The sequence below is a fragment of the Bos mutus genome, chromosome 10, assembly GCF_027580195.1.
Source record: "Bos mutus isolate GX-2022 chromosome 10, NWIPB_WYAK_1.1, whole genome shotgun sequence".
Classification (NCBI taxonomy): Eukaryota; Metazoa; Chordata; class Mammalia; order Artiodactyla; family Bovidae; genus Bos; species Bos mutus.
In genome coordinates, this window is record NC_091626.1 from 57,207,098 (window position 1) to 57,232,106 (window position 25,009).

The following is a 25,009-nucleotide window of genomic DNA, read 5'->3' on the forward strand; positions in this document are numbered from 1 at the left end:
TAATCCATATTCTTATTTTTAGTGATTAAATTTCTATTAAAAAGATCTTATTAGCTGATTAGTTTGTCTGTGCTCTTCCAGACAACTAGCTAACTGATTTTTTTGTGAGATGTAAGTTTAGTGAAATAATTGAGATTACAGCTTTTGGAAGACCTTTTTACTTATATAATTAATATAATTTAATCTTATTCACTGGCTAGGGAACCTCATCATTAAGTGTAGATTACTTCACTATCTAGATATCTGAAAATAAAGTTTCTGTTTATACCTCTTTTTACTCTAGCTTGGTGATTCTTAAACTTTGTGATTTCTAAATTATATTTCATAGAAAAAGGCTGAAATATGCTTAGTGTTTTTGAGGAACAGCCAGAAGGACTGCCCAGGACTGCAAAGGGAAAGTGTCAGGAGATGAGGTTAGAGACAATGGAATCATATCATATGGAGTATCCTAGGCCTTTATAGCAACTTTGACTTTTGCTGTGGGTGATCTGAGAAGCCATTAAAGGATTTTGAACCGAGGACTGACATAATCTGACTTTAAGATTCTTTAACAAGAATTCTCTGGCTTCAAACAGAGTAACAGAAGTGAGATTATAAAATATGGTCAGATTCTGAGTATAGAGCAGACAGAATTTGCTGATTAGTTGAATGTGGAGTTAGAGTGAAGTCAGGAGTTACCCAGTGATTTTTGGCTTGAACAACTGGAAGGATGGCATTAACATCAACTGAAACGGGAACAAATGGAAGGAATATGTTTACGGAAGAATATCAGGATTTTGGTTTGGGGATGTTTATTACTCCTTGGAAGGAAAGTTATGACCAACCTAGATAGCATATTCAAAAGCAGAGACATTACTTTGCCAACAAAGGTTCGTCTAGTCAAGGCTATGGTTTTTCCAGTGGTCATGTATGGATGTGAGAGTTGGACTGTGAAGAAGGCTGAGCGCCGAAGAACTGATGCTTTTGAACTGTGGTGTTGGAGAAGACTCTTGAGAGTCCCTTGGACTGCAAGGAGATCCAACCAGTCCATTCTGAAGGAGATCAGCCCTGGGATTTCTTTGGGAGGAATGATGCTAAAGCTGAAACTCCAGTACTTTGGCCACCTCATGCGAAGAGTTGACTCATTGGAAAAGACTCTGATGCTGGGAGGGATTGGGGGCAGGAGGAGAAGGGGACGACAGAGGATGAGATGGCTGGATGGCATCACCGACTCGATGGACGTGAGTCTCAGTGAACTCTGGGAGTTGGTGATGGACAGGGAGGCCTGGCATGCTGCAATTCATGGGGTCGCAAAGAGTTGGACATGACTGAGCGACTGATCTGATCTGATCTGATTGACTTTCCAGTGGAGATATCAGGGAGGCAGTGGGATATATAAATCTAGAGCCTAGAAGACAGGTCTAGATCAGCACTGTACAGTGAACCTTTGTGTGTTGATGGAAATGTTCTTTATCTGTGCTGTCCATTTTCTTAGCCACTAACCACATATGGCTCTTGATGTAGCGAATATTCAGCTACATTTTAAATTGTAGGAAAATTGAATATTTAATTTTAATTTAAATTAATGTAGCCACATGTCACTACTGGCTGTTGTGTTGGACAGTGCATATCTAGCCTGTAAATACCCATTTGGGAACAGTAACTATCATATAAAGGATCATTACACTGAGTCACAAATAATATAACCGTAGACAGAGAAGACATCAGTGGACTGAATGTGGGACATGCCAGTGATTAGAAGCTGGAGAAGAGGAAGAATAGATAGAAACTCAGCTATGTAGAAGAAAAACTGGAGACTGATTTCCTAGAATCTAAATGAAGAGTTTCAGTAAAGAATGAGAGACTATCTGAGTCAAATGTTGCTAATAGGCCTTGCAGGATTAAGACTAAAAATTAACCACTGATTGAAGCCATACAGAGGTACTTGGTAACTTCAGTAAGTCCACAGGATGAAAACCTGACTGGAGTAGGCACAAGAGAAAATCAGAAGTCCTAAGACATAACCAATAGGAATGGAACATAATGCAGCCACTGTGGAAAACAGTTTGTTAGTTCCTTAAATAGCTAATATAGAATTACCATATAACCCTATAGCTTCCCCCAAGAGGAGTAAAGACATATGTCCATACAAAAACTTGTATAGGAACATTCATAGCAGCATTACTCATATATGCCAAAAAATTGGAAACAATCCAGATAGCCATCAACTGATGAATAAACCAACTATGGTATATCTATATAATGAAACATTATTCAGCCATAAAAGGAAATGTACTGATGTATTCTGTAATATAAACCTTAAAGATGTTGTGCTAAGTCAAAGAAGCCAAGTCATGAAAGACCACTTATTATGTGATTCCATTTATATGAAATGTTCAGAATAGACAAATTTAGAGACAGAAAGTAGGCTTCATGGTTGCTTAGGACTGGGGAATATAGGGGGGAAATAGAGATTGACTGCTAAAGGGTATAGAACTTCTTTTGGGGGAGCCAAAATGTTCCAAAATTAGATCATGATGATAATTTCACAATCCTGTTAATATAGTTCAAAAACATTGAACTGTACACATTAAATGGGTTAATTTTATGGTATGTGAGTTATGTTTCAATAAAGCTGGTTTTAACGAGAAAGTTGGAGGAAAGGAATTGAAAAATACACTTTAGATAAATGAAGAATTAGTCTTAGGTATACAGGTAGTTCATCCTTAGCAATAGAAGAGAAGATAGACTGTTAAAAATAGGTGCAGGTTGGAATTCCTTAGTGGTCTAGTGGTTAAGAATATGCCTGCCAATGCAGGGGACATGGGTTTGTTCCATGGCCTGGGAGGATCCCACATGCCACAGAGCATGTGTGCCACAACTATTGACCTTCCTACACCACAGCTACTGAAGCCTGAATGCTCTAGGGCCTGAGCTCTACAACAAGAAAAGCCATCACAATGCGAAGCCCACACACTGCAACTGGAGAGTAGCCCTCGCTTACTGCAACTAAAGAAAGCCCACAGGCAGCAGCAAAGACTCAGCGCAGCCAAAAATAAATAAATACAAAATTTTTTTTAAAGATACAGGTAGATGGGTAGATGTGGGTATGGTAGCTTGTAGAAGGTCTTTTAAGTACTTTTATTTTCTCAATAAATGGGAAATCAGGTCATCAGCTGAGAGTGAGAATGAAGGAGGAGTTATTGAAGATGAGAAGGAAGGTATAAAATAGTTGCTTAGATAAGTGGGAGAGTGAATGAGGAGATGCAATATGATTCCTGAGTTTTACCCTGGGGTTAGTGAGACCAGCCAGCATTGGTGGTATGATTTCTGTAGTCACATTCTGCTGCATGAGTATAGGCCTGAATAGTGGAGGAGCAGGGTTTAACCAGAGCTGGGTTTTTGCCAAGTGAGTATGTTGAAGAGAGTCTAGGGAATTGAAGTTATGTGTAGATATACCTGTGATATAATAATGAGCCATAATATTTAAGTTACATGAAGAGGAGATGCGGATATAAATACATTGAAGAAAAATGTGACAGGATTTAGTGTATTGTAGGCCCTAATACAATCAAAGAATTTTTGGAACCTGGTAGTAACAAAATTGTATGATCATAGGGAATGAGTTTCTGACATAAGGTGGAATATATGATTTTTGTTGGAAAAGAGGTCAAGGAACAGAAAGGCCAGAATATTAGGTGGGTCATCTCTATGAGCATTAAAATTATCAAAAATTACAGCAGAATTTGTATCAGAGAGAGATAGTGAGCTAGGAATGAGAGAGATTGACCTAAAAGTTTGTAGAGAACTATAACCAGGTGGGTGAATAATGGGTAGTAGTATATCATGGCATAGGTTTTAAAACAGTTTTAGGGAGGATGGGGGGAAAGAATGATCGTAAGGAACAAGTAGATATCTGCTACCAGCAGACTCACTGGTAAAGAAGTATAAGCGAGAAAGGAGATATCACTTAAAAGGACTGCAGTGTCATCAAGGCAGAGCCAAATTTCATTTAGGCAGAAGGCGAAGGAAACATTAAGAAAAAACATTTAGTAGCTTTGTTGAGAGACCATGAGTTCCAGAAGACGTTGAAATTCAAAATAGGAATTTAGAAGTCATGGATGGGAAGATCCCCTGGAGGAGGAAATGGCAACCCACTCCAGTATTATTGCCTGGAAGATTTCATGACAGAGCCTAGTAGGCTACAGTCCATGGGGTCGCAAAGTGTTGGACATAACTGAGTGAATGAGCACACACAAGTCTAAAGATTATATTTAAATCTGTGGAAACATGAGATCATTAAGAGAGAAAGAATAAAGAGAGAAGTGGATGCAGGATTGTCTCCTGAAGTTTCCCAGCATGCCCAAATTGGGTAGAACAGTGTTTCTCAACCTTTTTTTTCAGTATTGTCCCCATAAGCCTTTGAAGACATCTTTGTCCTAATCACTGCAGGAAATTTTAATACCACAGACATACTGTGTGTCTCTTCGTGCTCTATGGCCCTTTGAAGGCCACAAGCGCTTATAATATCTAAGATATTTTTGCCCCTACCCTCCCAGAATCAGTTTTTGCCCTCTTGTGGGGGCAGCATCACCCCTACTGAAATATATAGGTTAGAGGACAGAATGGTAAGGGAAGAAGTAGCCACTAAGAAAGGAGAAAAGCCAGAAGAGGGTGATTCAGTGAAGCCAAGAAGAGAAGAGTGCTAGGAGGGAGAATAAGAGAGTATTGAATACTGGAGAATATTCTCTACATAATTTGGCAACATGGAAGTTATTGTAACCTTCACAGAAACAATGTCAATAGAGTGACGGGATGGAAATGAAATAGTGAGTTGAGGAGCATCTAAGAGATAAGTAAGTGAAGACTCAAATGCAGATAACTTCTGAGAAGTTTGTCTATGGATGGGTATGAGAAGTAGGTGAAAAGTAGGAAAAGGTTTAGTAGAGAACATGTGACTTATCTTGGTTTTGTGGTATACTTAGAATCCTTGTAAAGAAGGTGGTATACTTAGATCCCTTGTGAAAAAGGAGGAAGATCGTTTTAGGGCTAGGTATAAACTATTTTAAGCTCAAGCTCAAGGTAAAAAAATGTAAGGCATTTTTTTCCCTTAATTTTATTTATTTTTTGGGGTGGGGCTGTGTGTGTCTTTGTTGCTGTGCAGGGTTTTCTCTAGTTGTGGTGAGTGGAAGCTATTCTCTAGCTGTGGTGAGTGGGCTTCTCATTGCAGTGGCTTCTCTTGTGGGGCATAAGCTCTGGGGCATGCAGGCTTCAGTAGTTGTGGCACATGGGCTCAGTAGCACAGGCTTAGTAGTTTTGAGGCATGGCAACTTCCCAAATCAAGGCTCGAACCCCTGTCTCCCACATTGGCAGGCAAATTCTTTACCACTGAGCCACCAGGGAAACCCCTGTAAGACATATTTGGAAGAAGGGTGATTTGAGTACAATTTGACTGTGGTTGGTAACTCTGCATGTTACAGAAAGTTGGATTGGAGATTGGATTAGTAGGCTACAGCTAAACTGAGGAGTTTTGGAAGCCAGGCAGAGAAGTTTACTATGGTAGGCTGCTTCATGTATTTTAGTTCAAGAGGAGTAAACAACATGTTAAGTGTAGTTTTTAGGATTGTCTGGTTGAGACCGATTAGGAAATAGTAATAGCAAATCAGATGTGGTCAAATATCAATAGATTTTTGAATGCCTAATATATATAGAAAACATGTATTTTTGAGCCCAGTTTCCTATCCATTTCTTCCATATCCAACCACTATCCGTCCTACTTTCTTTGTTCTCATATCATGACTAGAATCACCTAAACCTACACCACCTGGCATAGTAGCCACTGGCCACAGGTGGCTTTTGAGCACTTGAAATATTGCCAGAGTGAACTGAGATTTTCTGTAAGTGTAAAATATATACTGGATTTCAAAGATTTAGCTCAAAAAAGAATATAACATATCAGTAATTTTTATAATGATTATGTGTTTAAATGATAATATTTTTAATATACTGCACTAAATATATTATTAAAATTACTTAATTTATCCTGGTGGCTCACTGACTAAGACTCTGCACTCCCAATGTAGGGGGCCATGGTTCGATTCCTGGTCAGGGAATTAGATCCCACATGTCACAACTAAAGATCCTGTATGCCACAACAAAGATCAAAGATCTCAAGTGCTACAACTAAAACCCGGCACAGCCAAATAAATATTTTAAAAAATTTTTTACCTATTTCTTTTTACTTTTTAAAAATATGGCTACTAAAAATTTGAGGTTGCATATGGCTTACATTATATTTCTATTGGACAGTGCTAACCTAAACTGTGATACGTCTCCACAGCTTCTTATTTCATCCTGGCTCTGCTCTCTGTGCTACGATAGACTGATATTGTTTACCTAACCTGTTCCTGCTGTTATTACCATCAGTCTACTTGCCTTTTTCTATTCTGTCTTCTGGGACAAAATAAGCTCTTTTGCTGTTGGTTCCCGTAGCTAAAGAATGCAGTTGTAATGGCAGAGACCCGTGAGCAGAAGCAGAAGGCATATGAATGGATGTAGGAAAAGATAAGACTGAAGTAGCAATAAAAGCATCATAAATTATAGTACCTCTGGATTTTATAGATGAGGTAACCAAAGCTCAGAAAGGTTAAATAATATGTGCTCTCTACCTGGGCACCTTCTAGTATTATTTTTTAAATGCTGAAAGGCTAGTATTCTCAAAAGTGTATCTCTTCTCCCTTTCTACCACTCAGGTGTGTATTTTAAATTTGTAGTACTTGTCTCTATCTTCCTTTTTCTTTTTTCTTACCCAGCAAATATTTACTGATCACGTACTATGGACACATTGTTTGGAGTTGTCAACAATACAGTCAGTGTAACTGCACAAATGTACTCCACTGAGAAAATGTTAACATGGTATTTTTCTTGGAAAGAAAATAATTAGTACATCTTGGTATTTTAAATTTATCCAACTGCTATGTTTTAAAAAGTCCTAAAGAAGCAGGACATAGAGATTTTTTTAAATTATAGGGAAAAGAAAAATTGATGAAGAAATGTTTAGATCTGGGGTAGGTGAAGAGGTTTGGAAGTCCTGGGTGAGGCTGGGTGAGGGTACTCATCTACTAGGAATAGCATGAAAGTAATATGATCCTAATGGGAGGTGGGGGAGAAGTGAGCAAGAGTGATGTGAGACGAGAGCTTCTGGAAACTCTGCCTTGCCAAAAATAAAATTTATTCAAGGCCATTTCTGCCAGAACTAACTGTTTAGTTTTCTAAGCTATTTGGATTTTGTTCTCTTGAGATGACTGAAGTTCTCTGGAGGAACCAGAGACATTTTGCATTAATAAGCAAGCACTAGTAGAAATATAATAAAAGAAAACATTGAAGACTTTCCTGTACCCAGATGAGGAACCATGGGGAATGGGAATTTTGACCTGTGGGTCAGGAATCTGACTGTGGCTGAGTGACTCTCATTTAAGGTCTCTTACACAGTTGCAGTCAGTGTGTCAGTTGGGGCTGCAGTCTTATCTCCAGGCCCAGCTGAGGAGGATCTCCTTCTAAGCTTACTTACTTGGTTGTTGACAGGATTCAGTTCCTCACAGGTCGTTGGACTGAGGTCCTCAGTTTCTCACTGACTGTGGCCAGAGGCCTCCTTCAGTTGCTTGCCATGGCCTCTCCCATAAGGCAGCTCAGAACATGACACGTGGCATTTTTCAGAGTGAGCAAGTGAGAGAGCACCATAATGAAAGACACAGTATTTTCTTTTCTAATTTTGTAAGTGACATTTCATTAATTCTGTTGTATTTTATTCACTGGAAGTGAGTCCAGTCCACAGTCAAGGGAAGGGGATTATACAGAGGTATGAATACCAGGCAGTAGGGTCCATCAAAGAGGCTGCCTCCCTTAGTGAGGCCATTCTTTTCTTGTCAAAATCTTTTCTGACCTCAGGAAAAGAGAAGTTGCTTATCTGAGTCTTTCCCAATAATTATTATACTACACATAAGCTTTAATCTATGATAGCATACCTAGGGTCATTTAGTATTGAATTATATAATATTCTGCATCCTGACCCTGCTAAAATGTTAGAAAAACACATACTACAGTGTTTTATCAGGATAATTACAGAACTTACATGAAATACAGGATCAAAGTATAGCAAATATGGTCTCAATTATTTGCGTAAATAATGTATAAAATTTACTCAATGTAGTTTTCAGTTAAGTGCTATATTAAAATTTCAACATGTAAATATACAGTGTGCCAGTTATAGTAAGGTTTCAAAAATATTTGTTAAATATACTTGCTTATATATTTCTGTGAATGAATGAATTTAGTATTTTTGGAGTTCCTTTACCTATGGTGGAATAAAATTGTTATTAGATTTTGCTGTCTTAAAATTTTAAATAAACCCACAGATAATAATATATTGATGTTTATAGGAATTCTTTGATTATCAAAATTGGAGAGATTGAAAGAGTACTGGCTACAGTCTTTGTAAGTTTATTTTGAATTTGAAAATAAAAGTTATATAAAAGCAATTTATCAACTTGTTAGTGGTTTGGGAGGCTGAGAAGCTGGTTATATCACTGTTTATATAAAAATTAATTCCAGATAACGTAAAGACTTAAACATAAAAAAAAAACCACATAAAATTACATGAAGAAAGTATATGTGAATGTTCGTATACTCTGAAGAGGTGAAAATCTTTCTAAACATAACGTCAAGCTCAGAAGCTGTAATAGAAGACTGTGACTATATTAAAATTAAATATTTCTATGCAGTGAAAAATAGGCAAAAAAGCACCATCATAAAGTCAGAAGCCAATATGGGGAAAAAAATAATGTACCACACATTTAACAGGAAATGTTCTCATTTCTCTAATTGAAAAAGAGCTTTTATAATTCAACAGTTCAGTTCAGTTCGGTCGCTTAGTCATGTCCGACTCTTTGCAGCCCCATGAATTGCAGCACACCAGGCCTCCCTGTCCATCACCAACTCCCAGAGTTCACTGGACTCACGTCCATCGAGTTGGTGATGCCATCCAGCCATCTCATCCTCTGTCGTCCCCTTCTCCTCCTGCCCCCAATCCTTCCCAGCATCAGAGTCTTTTCCAATGAGTCAACTCTTCACATGAGGTGGCCAAAGTACTGGAGTTTCAGCTTTAGCATCATTCCTTCCAAAGAAATCCCAGGGCTGATCTCCTTCAGAATGGACTGGTTGGATCTCCTTGCAGTCCAAGGGACTCTCAAGAGTCTTCTCCAACACCACAGTTCAAAAGCATCAACTTTTTGGCGCTCAGCTTTCTTCACAGTCCAACTCTCACATCCATACATGACTACTGGAAAAACCATAGCCTTGACTAGACAGACCTTTGTTGGCAAAGTAATGTCTCTGCTTTTGAATATGCTATCTAGGTTGGTCATAACTTTCCTTCCAAGGAGTAAGCGTCTTTTAATTTCATGGCTGCACCATCTACAGTGATTTTGGTGTATAGGCAGGCAATTTGAAGAAAAGTATATATAACTAATATATATTTTAAAAAGCAAAACATAGATCAAAAGGTACTGCGTATATTAAAATGATGCTACATATATTTAAAAAGTGTCACGTATACTAAAAGTCATTTATATATTAAAAAGGTGATACCAAATAAAAATACATATATAAAAAGATATCAATTTGGAGGGGTGAATAGTTGGTTTACAACAGTTTCAGATGTACAGCCTAGTGATTTGGTATCTTTACAGATTATACTCCACTTAAAATTATACAATAGTGGCTATAATTCCCTGTGCTATACAATATATCCTTGTTGCTTATCTATTTTATACATAGTACTTTGTATCTCAATTCCATACCACTTTCTTGCCTTTCTCCTTTCCCTCTACCTACTAGTAATCACTAATATATCAATTTCTTAAATGCAAAAAAGTTTTTGTTTACTTCTAAGAAAAACAACATTCAGAAGACTGATAACACCCATTCTTGGAAAGGTATTGGGGTAACAATTATATTGCTGATATCCGTGAAACTTTGTAAAGCCTTTTAGAGTTTTATTGTAGTGATGTGGAAAGATGCTCATGAAGGAAGAAAAATAAATTCAAAACATAGGATGTACACTGAGAAAAATATAAGATCTTAGCTAACAGTTAACATTGATTTTCTCTGATAATTTTCTCTGAATAGAATTGGGTGGGGGCTCTTTTTTATGTTACTTATTGTTACAGTTTATAATTTAAATACATTACCTTTATAATTAGAAAAAAAGTGATATTTTTAAAAGGCAACTTTACAATTTCTTCTTACAGGAGATTACATGCTTGATACAAAGCCAAAAGAAATTTCAGAAATTCAGCGTTTAAACTATGAGCAGGTAACAACCCAATTTTTGTTATATTAAAATAGGTAATTTTCCCTTATGCATATATTCATTGGTCACTATCAATGGCTTTTCAGGCATATTCTTTGTTTTCTTTTTTTTTTACGCACTTTTAAAAATGTAAAAACCATTTTCAGCCCATAGCCATATTTGACCCACAGGTCATACTTTGCTGATCTCTCTTTTATATGAACCTATATACAGTCCATGGGGTCACAAAAGTTGAACACGACTTGGTGACTAAACCATATAACATGAAGAAAGAAATATGGACACCATTCTACACACCTATGAAGAATCATGACCTAGTATTTTCCTTGAAAAAATTGACTTTCAAGTGAATTTGTTATTGATGCATCTTCCCTCATTTGTTTATATTTTACAATTAAGTTATATTTTGGAAATCATTCAGCAAATGATGTCTAGAGTATGCCATTAGGACTAAATCTTCTATTTCATAGTTTCAGTGTGTTTACATTGTTTGGCACATTCTTTTGAGATACTGTTCTGTAATATAGGTGGGGACCACTGGGCTCAAAATTATTGGAGCTGGAAGAAAGCAAGAAGAGCTTCATTTTCTTCAGTATTCTTCCTTTGTTTGACAAAAGAAGGCAAGAAGAGCACAGGTTCTTGCAGTGGAAGAAGTATCAGCCAGGGAAGAAACATATCATTGGAACTTTTGTTTAACTGTGTTTAAGTTGTTTGGCATGTTCTTTGGAGATACTATTCTGTAATACATGAGGGGACCACTAGGCTCAAAATTACTGGAGCTGGAAGTAAGCAAGCAGAGCTTCATTTTCTTCAGTATGCTTCCTTTGTTTGACAGTAGAAGGCAAGAAGAACACAGGTTCTTACAGTGGAAGACGTATCAGCTAGGGAAGAAACATATCACTGGAACCTTTATATAAGTTTACTTTCAAAGTAACCCTTATTACATACTTTCACCAGTGTCCAGATAGCAAAAAGAAAACTCATTTCAATATTGCAAAATTTCTTGAATTTGAATGTTAGATAATCTAGTTCTAATAAGATCGAAAAGCTAGTATGTTACATTGAATCACTGTGTAAGGTAGGAAATCTGTGTGTGTGTTAAGTCGCCTCAGTTGTATCCTACTCTGTGCAACCCCATGGACTATAACCTGCCAGGCTTCTCTGCCCATGGGATTCTCCAGGCAAGATTACTGGGGTGGGGTGCCATGCTCTCCTCCAGGAAATCTGTAGTTAAAGCCAAATAGGTATACTAAGTCATTTCAGTTCTATTGGAATTCGTTACTTAAAGCAAGGATTTCCAAACATTTTTCACAGTAGAAACTTGTTTTCAAATGAAATCTTATGTTAACCTTCAATTTATAAAGCCAGTGAATATTTTATAAGTGTAAAGTGATATGGTTAAACTTGTATCATTTATCAAGTTTGTATCAGTTCTTATTGAAATCGGTAAGGCTATTGTAATTAATACAAAAACTTGAAATTAGAAATTACAGATCATAGTTGCAGTTTCATATCAACCTCAAAATTTAGTTCATTTCTGTTGCACAGACTTGAGAAAATCTTGAGTGCAAAGTATTTGCAAATAATACCAGCACTTTGTTTCAAGTCTTGTCTTGCAGTCTCAGGATGTGCTTCCATTGAGATGATCTGGACTCTTGAAAAATGACTGGAAGTTTTGTTTCAAAGTTGAAACAAACACTGACAGCCACTTGGATTTCTTATCAACATGTCAGACAAAAAGTACCGTGTTTAAAATAAGTTCTAAAACTATAAGGTATTGTGATTGAATTACCATTCATTTTGAGAATAGTATGTTCAGTTCAGTTCAGTTCAGTCGCTCAGTCGTGTCCAACTCTTTGCGACTCCGTGAACCACAGCACACCAGGCCTCCCTGTCCATCGCCACCTCCCGGAGTCCACCTAAACCCATGTCCATTGAGTCAGTGATGCCATCCAACCATCTTATCCTCTGTCGTCCCCTTTTCCTCCCGCCCTCAATCTTTCCCAGCATCAGGGTTAGTGCCAAGCTGATAAAATTGAGTCTAAGCTGGTATTTAAAGCTCCACAGGTATGATGTAACAATAATCTTTTTGTATATTTTGTGTGAGCAGAAATGTTCAAGCCTAAATTTTAAAAGACCAGTGCAGAACTTCAGTCTTCCTGATTTAAAATCCTTACCAGAAGTTACAATATAAACAAAATACTGTGTGTTTATGACAGATTTTTATATGACTGCAAATATATTTTTTAAATATATCTTATGTTTAAATTTAAAATTTCACCACATTAACAGTACGTTTAAGAAAAATTCTAAGAAGCAGTTGAACTATTGGCTTTAAAGAAGTAGTGATCCTTTTATCAGCACCCTTCCCTAATTTATATTTTATGTTAATTATCATAATATGAATTTAGGAACAAAATGGCAAAATACTCTTTCAAACTCTTTGTTTATAGATTTATTTATATCAGTTTTATTCTTTATGGAGATTATTAGTTATATTAATTTAGTGATTTTAATATTATATAATCTATTTTAAATGTAGAAGATATATATAGGTGTAAACTTGAAATTATACTCCCCCTTGAAGAAAATTGGGTGATTGGCAACCAAGAATTTAACAAATAGCAGAAAAAATCAGTAGTAGTAAAACTGCAGTCCTACAGTGGCTCATATTCATTCATATTTTCCCACATTCATCATTGTTATGGCTTTAGGCAAAATTTTAAAACACAGAAAGGAAAAAAATGTGAGTTGATTGTTTTCAAAGGTTCAACTTTAGGGAAGACTGAGAAAATAAGTGTTTCAGGGTATTACAATTGTTAGAAAAAACCCAAAAACTCTATGATAGTGCTATCCTGTTGTAAATTCCTCACTCATAAATTTAAAACATTTGATTAATTTCTGTTTTTAGTCTGTGTTGTCTCTTATGATAGAATTTTGTAAGTTAACTGGTAAAACTTTTCTTATGACCTAAATTTGTCCTTTCCAGATTTCAGAGTCCCTAATTGTAATATAAAAGGGTTTATTTCATGTTCAGCCATTCTACTATAAGCCCTCCAGTAGGCTATAGTCTATAGCCTATTTTATATCTTTAGTATGTAGCACAGTATCTGATTAACAGTATAGATCTAATAAAATTTTATCAAATTTTCTATATTGAATTTTATTTGTTCCATCAAATATACCCTCTATACTTCTGTCCATATTTAATATATTAAAATGTTTCAGTTCAGTTCAGTTCAGTTCAGCCGCTCAGTCGTGTCCGACTCTTTGTGACCCCATGAATCACAGCACACCAGGCCTCCTTGTCCATCACCAGCTCCTGGAGTTCACCCAGACTCACGTCCATCGAGTCGGTGATGCCATCCAGCCATCTCATCCTCTGTTGTCCCCTTCTCCTCCTGCCCCCAATCCCTTCCAGCATCAGAGTCTTTTCCAATGATGGCACCCCGCTCCAGCACTCTTGCCTGGAAAATCCCATGGATGGAGGAGCCTGGTGGGCCGCAGTCCGTGGGGTCGCTAAGAGTCGGACAAGACTCAGCAACTTCACTTTCACTTTTCACTTTCCTGCATTGGAGAAGGAAATGGCAACCCACTCCAGTGTTCTTGCCTGGAGAATCCCAGGGACGGGGAAGCCTTGTGGGCTGCCGTCTATGGGGTCGCACAGAGTCAGAAACGACTGAAGCGACTTAGCAGCAGTAGCAGCAACTCTTCACATGAAGTGGCCAAAGTACTGGAGTTTCAGCCTTAGCATCTTTCCTTCCAAAGAAATCCCAGGGCTGATCTCCTTCAGAATGGACTGGTTGGATCTCCTTGCAGTCCAAGGGACCATCAAGAGTCTTCTCCAACACCACAGTTCAAAAGAAAAACATGTTTTAAAATAGTCTTCATTACACACTTACATGACCATGTTTAATGAGAAACCTGGTGTGGACAGAATGACTCTGATTTGACCAATAAGCCTTTGTGATTGAGCCTTTTTTTCACAGACTTCACCTCCCACCGTTTACACTGATACAGAATTATTACCCAAAGTCCATAGTTTACATTAGGGTTCACTCTTGGTGTTTATACATTCTTTGAAAGTGTCTCAGTCATGTCCGACTCTTTACATCCCCAGTGGACTATATAGTCCATGGAATTCTCCAGGCCAGAATACTGGAGTGGGTAGCTGTTCCGTTCTCCAGGGGATCTTCCCATACATTCTTTGGGTTTTGACAAATATATAATGACGTGTATCACCATTATAGTATCATACAGAATAGTTTCTCTGCCCTAAAAATCCTCAGTGCTTTGCCACTACATCCCTCCCTCTTCCACTGATCTTTTTACTGTCTCCATCGTTTTGCCTTTTCCCATTGTTTTGTGTCATGTGGAATCATACAATACATTTCATATTGGCTTCTTTCACTTTGTAATGTACATTTAAATTTTTTCCATGTCTGTTCATGGCTTGATAGCTGATTTCTTTTTCTTTCTTTTGTTTAAATTGTGGTTAAAAAAACATAAAATTTACTCTCTTAACCATTTTTTTTCTCTTAACCATTAAGTGTAATGTTAACTGTATTTATATTCTTGTGTAACAGATCTCTAAAATAGTTTCATCTTGTAAAACTAAAATTCTATAATAATTGAACAATTCCCCAGATCTCCCTCCAGCCCCTGACAACTATGGAAATTTCTATTTCCATAATTTTGACTACTCTAGATATCTCATCTAAGTGGAGTCACATAATATTTGTTCTTTTCAGTGGCTTATTTCACTCAGCATAATGTCCTCAAGTTTCATCCATGTTGTAACATGTAATAAAATTTGCTTCTTTATTCCATTGTGTGTGTGTGTGTGTGTGTGTGTGTGTATAAATAAAACATGTTTCCTTTATCCATTTTTCTGCCTAATGGACATTTGAGCTACATGCACCTCTTGACTTTTGTGAATACTGCTGCAGTGAATATAGGTGTACACCTATCTTTTTAAGATGATGCTTTTGATTCTTTTAGGAATATACCTGGAAATAGGAGAGGCCTTTCTCTTTGACTAGAAACTTTTGTCTTTGAACTTCCTGGTCTAAACGTAGATCCCTCTCCCCTCTCACTCTGTATATCTTTATCCTATCCAATTCTTCTTACTAATACTTAACTTTATATTATAATTTATGTATTTTTCTCTCAGTAGTAGACTGTTAGTTCCATGAGATTAAGAACTTTGTTTTATCCACTGTTTTGTCTTTAGAACTCATATTTAATGCCTGTAACATAGTTCAGTGCAATCGCTCAGTCCTGTCCAACTCTTTGCAACCCACGGACTGCAGCATGCCAGGCTTCCCTGTCCATCACCAACTTCTGGAGCTTACTCAAACTCATGTCCATCCAGTTGGTGATACTATCCAACCATCTCCTCCTCTGTTGTCCTCTTCTCCTCCTGCCTTCAATCTTTCCCAGAATTAGGGGCTTTTCAAATGAGTCAGCTCTTCACATCAGGGGACCAAAGTATTGGAGTTTCAGCTTCAGCATCAGTCCTTCCAATGAATATTCAGGACTGATTTCCTTTAGGATGGACAGGTTTGATCTCCTTGCAGTCCAAGGGACTCTCAAGAGTCTTCTCCAACACCACAGTTCAAAAGCATCAATTCTTCAGCTCTCAAATTTTCTTTATAGTCCAACTCTCACATCCATACATGACTACTGGAAAAACCATAGCTTTGGCTACACAGACCTTTGTCGGCAAAGCAATGTCTCTGCTTTTTAATATGCTGTCTGGGTTGGTCGTAGCTTTTCTTCCAAGGAGCAAGCGTCTTTTAATTTCATGGCTGCAGTCACCATCTGCAGTGATTTTGAAGCCCAAGGAAATAAAGACTCTCACTGTTGCCATTGTTTCCCATCTATTTGCCGTGAACTCATAATCTTAGTTTTTTGAATGTTGAGTTTTAAGCCAACTTTTTCCCTCTCCTCTTTCACTTTCGTCAAGAGGCTAGTTCTTCTTCACTTTCTGCCATGAGGGTGGTGTCATCTGCATATTTGAGGTTATTGATATTTCTCCTGGCAATCTTGATTCCAGCTTGTGCTTCATCCAGCCCTGCATTTCACATGATGTACTCTGCATGTGAGTTAAACAGGATGGCAGTATACATCCTTGACGTATTCCTTTGCCAATTTGGAATCAATCTGTTATTCCATGTCCATGTCTAACTGTTTCTTCTTGACCTGCATACAGGTTTCTCAGGAGGCAGGTAAGGTGGTCTGGTATTCTCATCTCTCTAAGAAATTTTCACAGTTTGTTGTGATCCACAGTCAAAGGCTTTGGCATAGTCAAACCAGGAATCAAACCTGGGTCTCCCACACTGTGGGCAGACTCTTTACCATCTGAGCCACCAGGGAAGCCCCTTAAACATAGTAGGTACTTCATAATAAAAATGGAAAAGATGAATAAATTGGATAAAGTGGAAAATAAATGTGCCTGTATTTAAATATCTTTTTTTGTCATTGTTTTTCTCATTTTTTTCTCTTCCCCTTTCTGTTTTCAGAATATGAGTGATGCTATGGCAGTGTTGCACAAACTACAGACAGGCTTGGATGTAAATGTAAAATTCACTGGTGTTCGAGTCTTTGAATATACACCAGAATGCATAGTATTTGATCTTCTTGATATTCCTTTGTATCATGGATGGTTAGTGGACCCTCAGGTAAGTACAAAATCTTAAATTATATGAACACAAATATAGTAAAAATTTATTAATTTGGCAAAGGAATCTAGGTTTACATTTTCTGATATTTATATTTTTGTGTTTTTACATGAAATTAGCCACATTGTGAGGTTAAGAGCACAGTCCTCTAGACTGCTAAATCTGCTCAAGACTTCTGACTATAATTTCATGGAATTAGAGGCCAGCTACAGAGCTGAGTGCACATCCTCAGCAACACCTGTTATTGTCTATGTTTTTGATTATAGCCATCCTAGTAGGTGTAAATTGTATCTCACTTGTGGATTTGTTTGCATTTCTCTAATGATTAATGTTGTTGATTATCTTTCCATGTGCTTATTAGCCATTTGTATATCTTCAGAGAAATATCTGCAAGTCTCTTGGCCATTTTTAATTGGGCTATTTGTCTTTTTGTTACTGGGTTCTAAGAGTTTTTTCTGTATTTATAATATATAAAGTATGTAAGTATAAAGTATATACTTTTAGTGCTTACATTTAGGAGTTTGATACATTTTGAGTTGATTTGTGTATGTGGTTTGGGGAAGGAATCCAACATTATTCTTTTGCATGTGGATGTTCAGTTGTCTCAGTCTCATTTGTTGAAAAGATTATTCTTCCCCACAGTGAATTGTCTTGGCACTCAGAATGATCTTTGTGAAATAAACCCTCCCCTTTATCCCTGCACCCTACTCCTTTCATCAGAAGCCTCCATTGTAACTAGAATAAGATACAAAATCTTTTTTTTTTCAATTTTTATTAGAGTATAGTTGATTTACAGTCTTGTGTTAGTTTCAGGTTTACAGGGACGTGTAGTCAGTTATACATATATCTGCTCCTTGTTAGATTCTTTTCCCATATAGGCCATTATAGAGTACTGAATAGAGTTCTTTATACTATACAGCAGGCCCTTATTACTAATTTATTTATATAAAGTAGTGTACATATGTCAGTCTCTCAGTCTCCCAATTTATCCCTCCTTCCCCTTCCAGCCCTGGTAATCATGAGTTTGTTTCCTACATCTGTGACTCTCTTTCTGTTTTGTAAATAAGTCAATTTGCACCATTTTTTTTAGATTCCATGTATAAGTGATATCATATATCTTTCTCTATCTGACTTACTTCACTTAATATGGCAATCTCTGGGTTCATCCATGTTACTGCAGATGGCATTATTTCATTCTTTATAATAAGATATAAAATCTTTATTAGAATTTTTATGATACACTGCATAATCTAAACTCTGCCTCATGTCCAACTTCGCCTCTTATATAATTCTCTCACCTCTTTACTGGCCTCCAACAACACCAGCTGCCTTGCTATTTTTGAGATATACAGAGTCGTTTCTAGCTCAGGTTTTTGTACTAGCTGATTGCCCACTGTGGAACACTGTTTTCCTGCCCTAACACATTGTTCTCCCAGATCTTTCCATTTCTGGTCTCATTATCCAGGTCTTAGATCAAATATCATCTTGTTAGAGAGGCCTTCCCTTGTTGAAGTTAGTCACCCTCCTTTTCCCAAGTCATTATCTAGAACTGTTTATTTACTTGATTGACTGTCATCTCCCAGTAGAGTGTATGTTTTGTGAAGGCTAGGCTCTTATTGTTAAGAACAGTGCCTGGCACATAGTAGATTCTCAGTAAATATTAACTGATGAAACATTCATGCTTGTACTACCTACAGAGACAGAGAGATCATATAGCAAAGATTTGGTAGTGTTTCTTCATCCCTGTCCTTTGGTAAAGATAACTGGTATTTCTGAGTAGTGAAAGGCTTGCTGTAAGCAGACATCTGTTTATTTATTTTGGCACTCTGACTCTTGAGAACATCACTGAAAAGTCTAAACATGTCCAGCATCTGACTCCTCCAAGGTAAATCATGTTGTGTCCTGGCAAATGGCAGTGCCAGGTAGCCTAGATTCTTGACAAAAATGAACTTGTGGCCTAAGGAACTTAATCAACTGGATTCAAATCATCCCTCTGACTGTATAGCTGCATATTGTCTGGCAAACAGTTGAATTCATATGCTTAAAGAAAAGTATACTCTAATGTAGGATACAAATTGTTCATCAGATTTTTCTGGTCTGCACAAAGCTGTGCTTTTTATCTATTTTTACTTACTTGTTTCATGACTGAAGGATTCTAATGCTGAGAAAGAAAAAAGAACAAGGTAAAAGCGTAAAATCCATAGGCTTCTGTGAAATATCTCTTCGCACTGGCTGATTCTTTCTATTCTTTGAATATGTGTACTGCAAATAATTATCTTGCAATAAATGTGATTCTCTGAATGGTTCAGTTCAGTCGCTCAGCCGTGTCCGACTCTTTTTGACCGCATAAATTGAGCACGCCAGGCTTCCCTGTCCATCACCAGCTCCCGGAGTTTACCCAAACTCATCTGCATCGAGTTGGTGATGCCATCCAGCCTACTCGTCCTCTGTCGTCCCCTTCTCCTCCTGCCCCCAATCCCTCCCAGCATCAGGGTCTTTTCCAATGAGTCAACTCTTTGCATGAGGTAGCCAAAGTACTGGAGTTTCAGCTTTAGCATCAGGCCTTCCAAAGAACATCCAGGACCGATCTCCTTTAGGATGGACTGGTTGGACCTCCTTGCAGTCCAAGGGACTCTCAAGAGTCTTCTCCAACACCACAGTTCAAAAGCATCAATTCTTCGGCATTCAGCTTTCTTCACAGTCCAATTCTCACATCCATACATGACCACTGAAGAACCATAGCCTTGACTAGATGGACCTTTGTTGGCAAAGTAATGTCTCTGTTTTTTGGTTGGTCATAACCCTCCTTCCAAGGAGTAAGCGTCTTTTAATTTCATGGCTGTAATCACCATCTGCAGTGATTTTGAAGCCCCCCAAAACAGTCTTTCACTGTTTCCCCGTCTATTTCCCATGGAGTGTTGGGACCAGATGCCATGATCTTAGTTTTCTGAATGTTGAGCTTTAAGCCAACTTTTTCACTCTCCACTTTCACTTGCATCAAGAGGCTTTTGAGTTCCTCTTCACTTTCTGCCATAAGGGTGGTGTCATGTGCATATCTGAGGTTATTGATATTTCTCCTGGAAATCTTGATTCCAGCTTGTGTTTCCTCCAGCCCAGCATTTCTCATGATGTACTCTGCATATAAGTTAAATAAGCAGGGTGACAGTATACAGCCTTGATGTACTCCTTTTCCTATTTGGAACCAGTCTGTTGTTCCATGTCCAGTTCTAACTGGTGCTTCCTGTCAGGAGGTCAGGTGGTCTGGTATTCCCATCTCTTTCAGAATTTTCCACAGTTTCTTGTGATCCACACAGTCAAAGGCTTTGGCATAGTCAATAAAGCAGAAATAGATGTTTTTCTGGAACTCTCTGGCTTTTTCCATGATCCAGCGGATGTTGGCAATTTCATCTCTGGTTCCTCTGCCTTTTCTGAAAACAGCTTGAACATCTGGAAGTTCACGGTTCACGTATTGCTGAAGCCTGGCTTGGAGAATTTTGAGCACTACTTTACTAGCGTGTGAGATGAGTGCAATTGTGCAGTAGTTTGAGCATTCTTTGGCATTGCCTTTCTTTGGGATTGGAATGAAAACTGACCTTTTCCAGTCCTGTGGCCACTGCTGAGTTTTCCAAATTTGCTGGCATATTGAGTGCATCACTTTCACAGCATCATCTTTCAGGATTTGAAATAGCTCAACTGAAATTCCATCACCTCCACTAGCTTTGTTCGTGGTGATGCTTCCTAAGGCCCACTTGACTTCACATTCCAGGATGTCTGGCTCTAGGTGAGTGATCACACCATCATGATTATCTGGGTCATGAAGCTCTTTTTTGTACAGTTCTTCTGTGTATTCTTGCCACCTGTTCTTAATATCTTCTGCTTGTTAGGTCCATACCATTTCTGTCCTTTATCGATCCCATCTTTGCATGAAATGTTCCCTTGGTATATTTAATTTTCTTGAAGAGATCTCTAGTCTTTCCCATTCTGTTGTTTTCCTCTATTTCTTTGCATTGATCGCTGAGGAAGGCTTTCTTATCTCTCCTTGCTATTCTTTGGAACTCTGCATTCGAATGGAAATATCTTTCCTTTTCTCCTTTGCTTTTCGCTTCTCTTCTTTTCACAGCTATTTGCAAGGCCTCCTCAGACAGCCATTTTGCTTTTTTGCATTTCTTTTCCATGGGGATGGTCTTGATCCCTGTCTCCTGTACAATGTCATGAACCTTCGTCCATAGTTCATCAGGCACTCTGTCTATCAGATCTAGTCCCTTAAATCTATTTCTCACTTCCACTGTATAATCATAAGGGATTTGATTTAGGTCATACCTGACTGGTCTAGTGGTTTTCTCCATTTTCTTCAATTTCAGTCTGAGTTTGGCAATAAGGAGTTCATGATCTGAGCCACAGTCAGCTCCTGGTCTTGTTTTTGTTGACTGTATAGAGCTTCTCCATCTTTGGCTGCAAAGAATATAATCAGTCTGATTTTGGTGTTGACCATCTGGTGATGTCTATGTGTAGAATCTTCTCTTGTGTTGTTGGAAGAGGGTGTTTGCTATGACCAGTGCATTCTCTTGGCAAAACTCTATTAGCCTTTGTTTGCCCTGCTTCATTCCGTACTCCAAGGCCAAATTTGCCTTTTACTCCAGGTGTTTCTTGACTTCCTACTTTTGCATTCCAGTCCCTTGTAATGAAAAGGACATCTTTTTTGGGTGTTAGTTCTAAAAGGTCTTGTAGGTCTTCATAGAACTGTGCAGCTTCTTCAGCGTTACTGGTTGGGGCATAGGCTTGGATCACTGTGATATTAATGGTTTGCCTTGGAAACGAAAAGAGATCGTTCTGTTGTTTTTGAGATTGCATCCAGGTACTGCATTTCAGACTCTTTTGTTGACCATGATGGCTACTCTATTTCTTCTAAGGGATTCCTGCCCACGATAGTAGATATAATGGTCATCTGAGTTAAATTCACCCATTCCAGTCCATTTTAGTCCCCTGATTCCTAGAATGTCGATGTTCACTCTTGCTGTTTCCTGTTTGACCACTTGCAATTTGCCTTGGTTCATGGACCTAACATTCTAGGTCCCTATGCAATATTGCTCTTTACAGCATCGGACCTTGCTTCTGTCACCAGTCACAGCCACAGCTGGGTATTGTTTTTGCTTTGGCTCCATCCCTTCCTTCTTTCTGGAGTTATTTCTCCATTGATCTCCAGTAGCATATTGACACCTGCCAACCTGGGGAGTTCATCTTTCAGTGTCCTATCTTTCTGCCTTCTCATACTGTTCATGGGGTTCTCAAGGCAAGAATACTGAAGTGGTTTGCCATTCCCTTCTCCAGTGGACCACATTATGTCAGACCTCTCCACCATGACCCGACTGTCTTGGGTGGCCCCACACGGCATGGCTTAGTTTCATTGAGTTAGACAGGCTGTGGTCCGTGTGATCAGATTGGCTAGTTGTCTGTAATTATGGTTTCAGTGTCTGCCCTCTAATGCCCTCTCGCAACACCTAACCTCTTACTTGGGTTTTTCTTACCTTGGATGTGGGGTATCTCTTCACGGCTGCTCCAGCAAAGTGCAGCTGCTGCTCCTCACCTTGGACAAGGGGTATCTCCTCTCAGCCGCTGCCCCTGACCTTGGGCGTGGGGTAGCTTGTCTCAGTTGCTCCTGTGCAGTCGCAGCTTGGCGCTCTCGGTCACTGCCCCAGATGGACACTAATTCAGCCACTGAGAAGGTATTTCTCCATTACTGATAATTAATTCTTTAAATGCAACATTGGAAGCCAGATGATAGTGAAAACCATACATTCAGTGTGCTGAAAGAAGGCAAATGCTAGCCTATTTCCTGTTCCCAGAAAAATTATCTCTCAAGAATGGAGAGAAATAAAATCATTCTTAAGATTGGCTTCATCTTTTTTAAAAAAATTATTTATTTATTTGTCTATGCCAAGTCTTAGATGTGGGATCTTTAGTTGCATCATGCGAACTCTTAATTGCAGCACATGGGATCTAGTTCCCTGACCAGGGATCTAACCTGGGCTCCCTTGTGTTGAGTTGCATTCTTAGCCACTGAACCACCCGGGAAGTCCCTAAAGTCATTTTTAGATTAATTGAATTAAGATAGTTTCCTGCCAGTAGACCATTATTTATGGAAATTCTGAACAAGGATTTTGAAAAGAGAGAAAGTTATCCCAGATGGAAGAGTGAGTGGAGAGAAAATAACATGATAAATTAAAATCATTGTTGATTATATTAAATAATATCATCTTTTACAGTTTAAAAACATTAGCATATGCAAAAATAATAATATAAGCTGGGAGAAGGGTAAAGTTTTCTAAAGGTCTAGAATTAATTGATCAAGAAGAGAATATTAAGTTCTAAGTTTGATATGATAAGGGTCGATATTTATAGTTCTTATAACTTCTCTGTCCAATATGGTAGCCAAATATGGCTAGTTAAATTTAATTAAATATTTACTTCCTAAGTTTCACTAGACACACTTTAAATTGCTCAGTAGCCACCTGTGACTAGTGGATTTCTTACTGGGCAACAAAGATTTAGAATATTTCCATTATTACAGCATGTGCTGATGGATAATACTCCTTTAGAGTAACCATGAAAAGAATAGAAAACATAGTACGTAACTTCTGGATTAGTAAAAGGGGGAAGTTTAATCCCAAAAGAAGAAAGGAGAGGTAAAGAAATGTAGAGCTGATGGAAAAGAGAGAACGGTAGATTTAATATATTCAAATATATGAATAATTGTAATATCAATAGGACTAAATGCTCTAGTTAAAAGTCAATGATTCTGAGGTCAGATTAAAATATATATATTTGCTGTTACAAGAGACATATATAAAATAGTCTGAAATTACACAGAATAATTGCAAATAAAAAAGAGATAAAAGAGATGCCATACATTGCTAATCTAAAGAAAACTGATGTACCGATAGTAATATCAGAAAGAATAGACTTTTGAGTCAAAAAGTATTACTATTGACAGAATGTTTAATTTGCTAAGAAGATATAATCATTTCAAATGTGTATGTGTCTGGAGACACCTAGAAAATAAATACTCTGATTGACTATTCCTTGAACTCAGTGGGAATCGCCACAGAGAGTAAAGGTCAGTTTTTAACAATGGAAAACAGAATTTGTATGCAACTAATAACATAAGCTCCAAGTACATAAAGCAGAATTTAATAAGAAGAAATAAATTTGTCATACTGGAAGCTTTTACAATACTTTTTACTGTAATTGATAGAAGCAGAAAAGATAACCTAATAAACATATATTCTTTTCAAAGAATTAACGAACTTTTTATTTTTGACTAATTCTAGGTTTACAGGAAAGTTGAAAAGATAGTAATCAGAATTCCCATACATTCTTCACCCAATTTCTCCTACTCTTACATGACCATAATACATGTGTCAAAACGTAGAGATTTAATGTTGATACATTACTATTAACTATATTACAGTTCTTACATTTCACTAATTTTTTCACTAATTTTTTTTATGTTCCAGAATCCAATCCAGGGTATTATATTGCATTTTAATCATTGTATCTTCATAGTCTCCCCTTGTCTATGCTGCTTTCTCAGCCTTTCCTTGTTTTCTATGAACCTGACTATCCATTCTTTTTATGTACTAATGAAATTTATAAAACTTGACCTAATGCTGTTATAAAGCCAAGTTTCAACAAATTTATAAGGATTTAAAATAAACAAAATGTAAAATAGTCTCTGACCACAATGTAATTAATCTAGAAATCAGTAGAGAAAATCAGTAGAGACTGTTTGAGTCAAAAACTCATAATGAAACAAAGTGTATTTTAAACTACACAGCAGCTAAATCTTTATCAGAATTTGTGAGATTTAGCTAAAACAGTTTTTAAAGCCCTAAAAGTCATATATTAAGGAATAGTAAAAGACTGAAAATTAATGAGCTATATATCTATCTTAAGAGCAAAAGTATTAAAATAGAAAATA

The 25,009-nt window shown here is 37.5% G+C and overlaps 1 protein-coding gene across 2 annotated transcripts in view; it reads left to right on the forward strand.

Annotated features, from left to right (window-relative positions):
- MINDY2 (MINDY lysine 48 deubiquitinase 2) overlaps positions 1–25,009 on the forward strand; it is a 76,540-nt gene that overhangs the window by 19,466 nt on the left and 32,065 nt on the right. For both annotated transcript variants that reach the window (XM_070377991.1, XM_005889901.3), the window contains exons 3-4: positions 10,287–10,351; positions 16,873–17,031. In XM_070377991.1, coding sequence (XP_070234092.1) covers positions 10,287–10,351; positions 16,873–17,031 — 224 coding nt within the window. The remainder of the gene's footprint in view (positions 1–10,286; positions 10,352–16,872; positions 17,032–25,009) is intronic.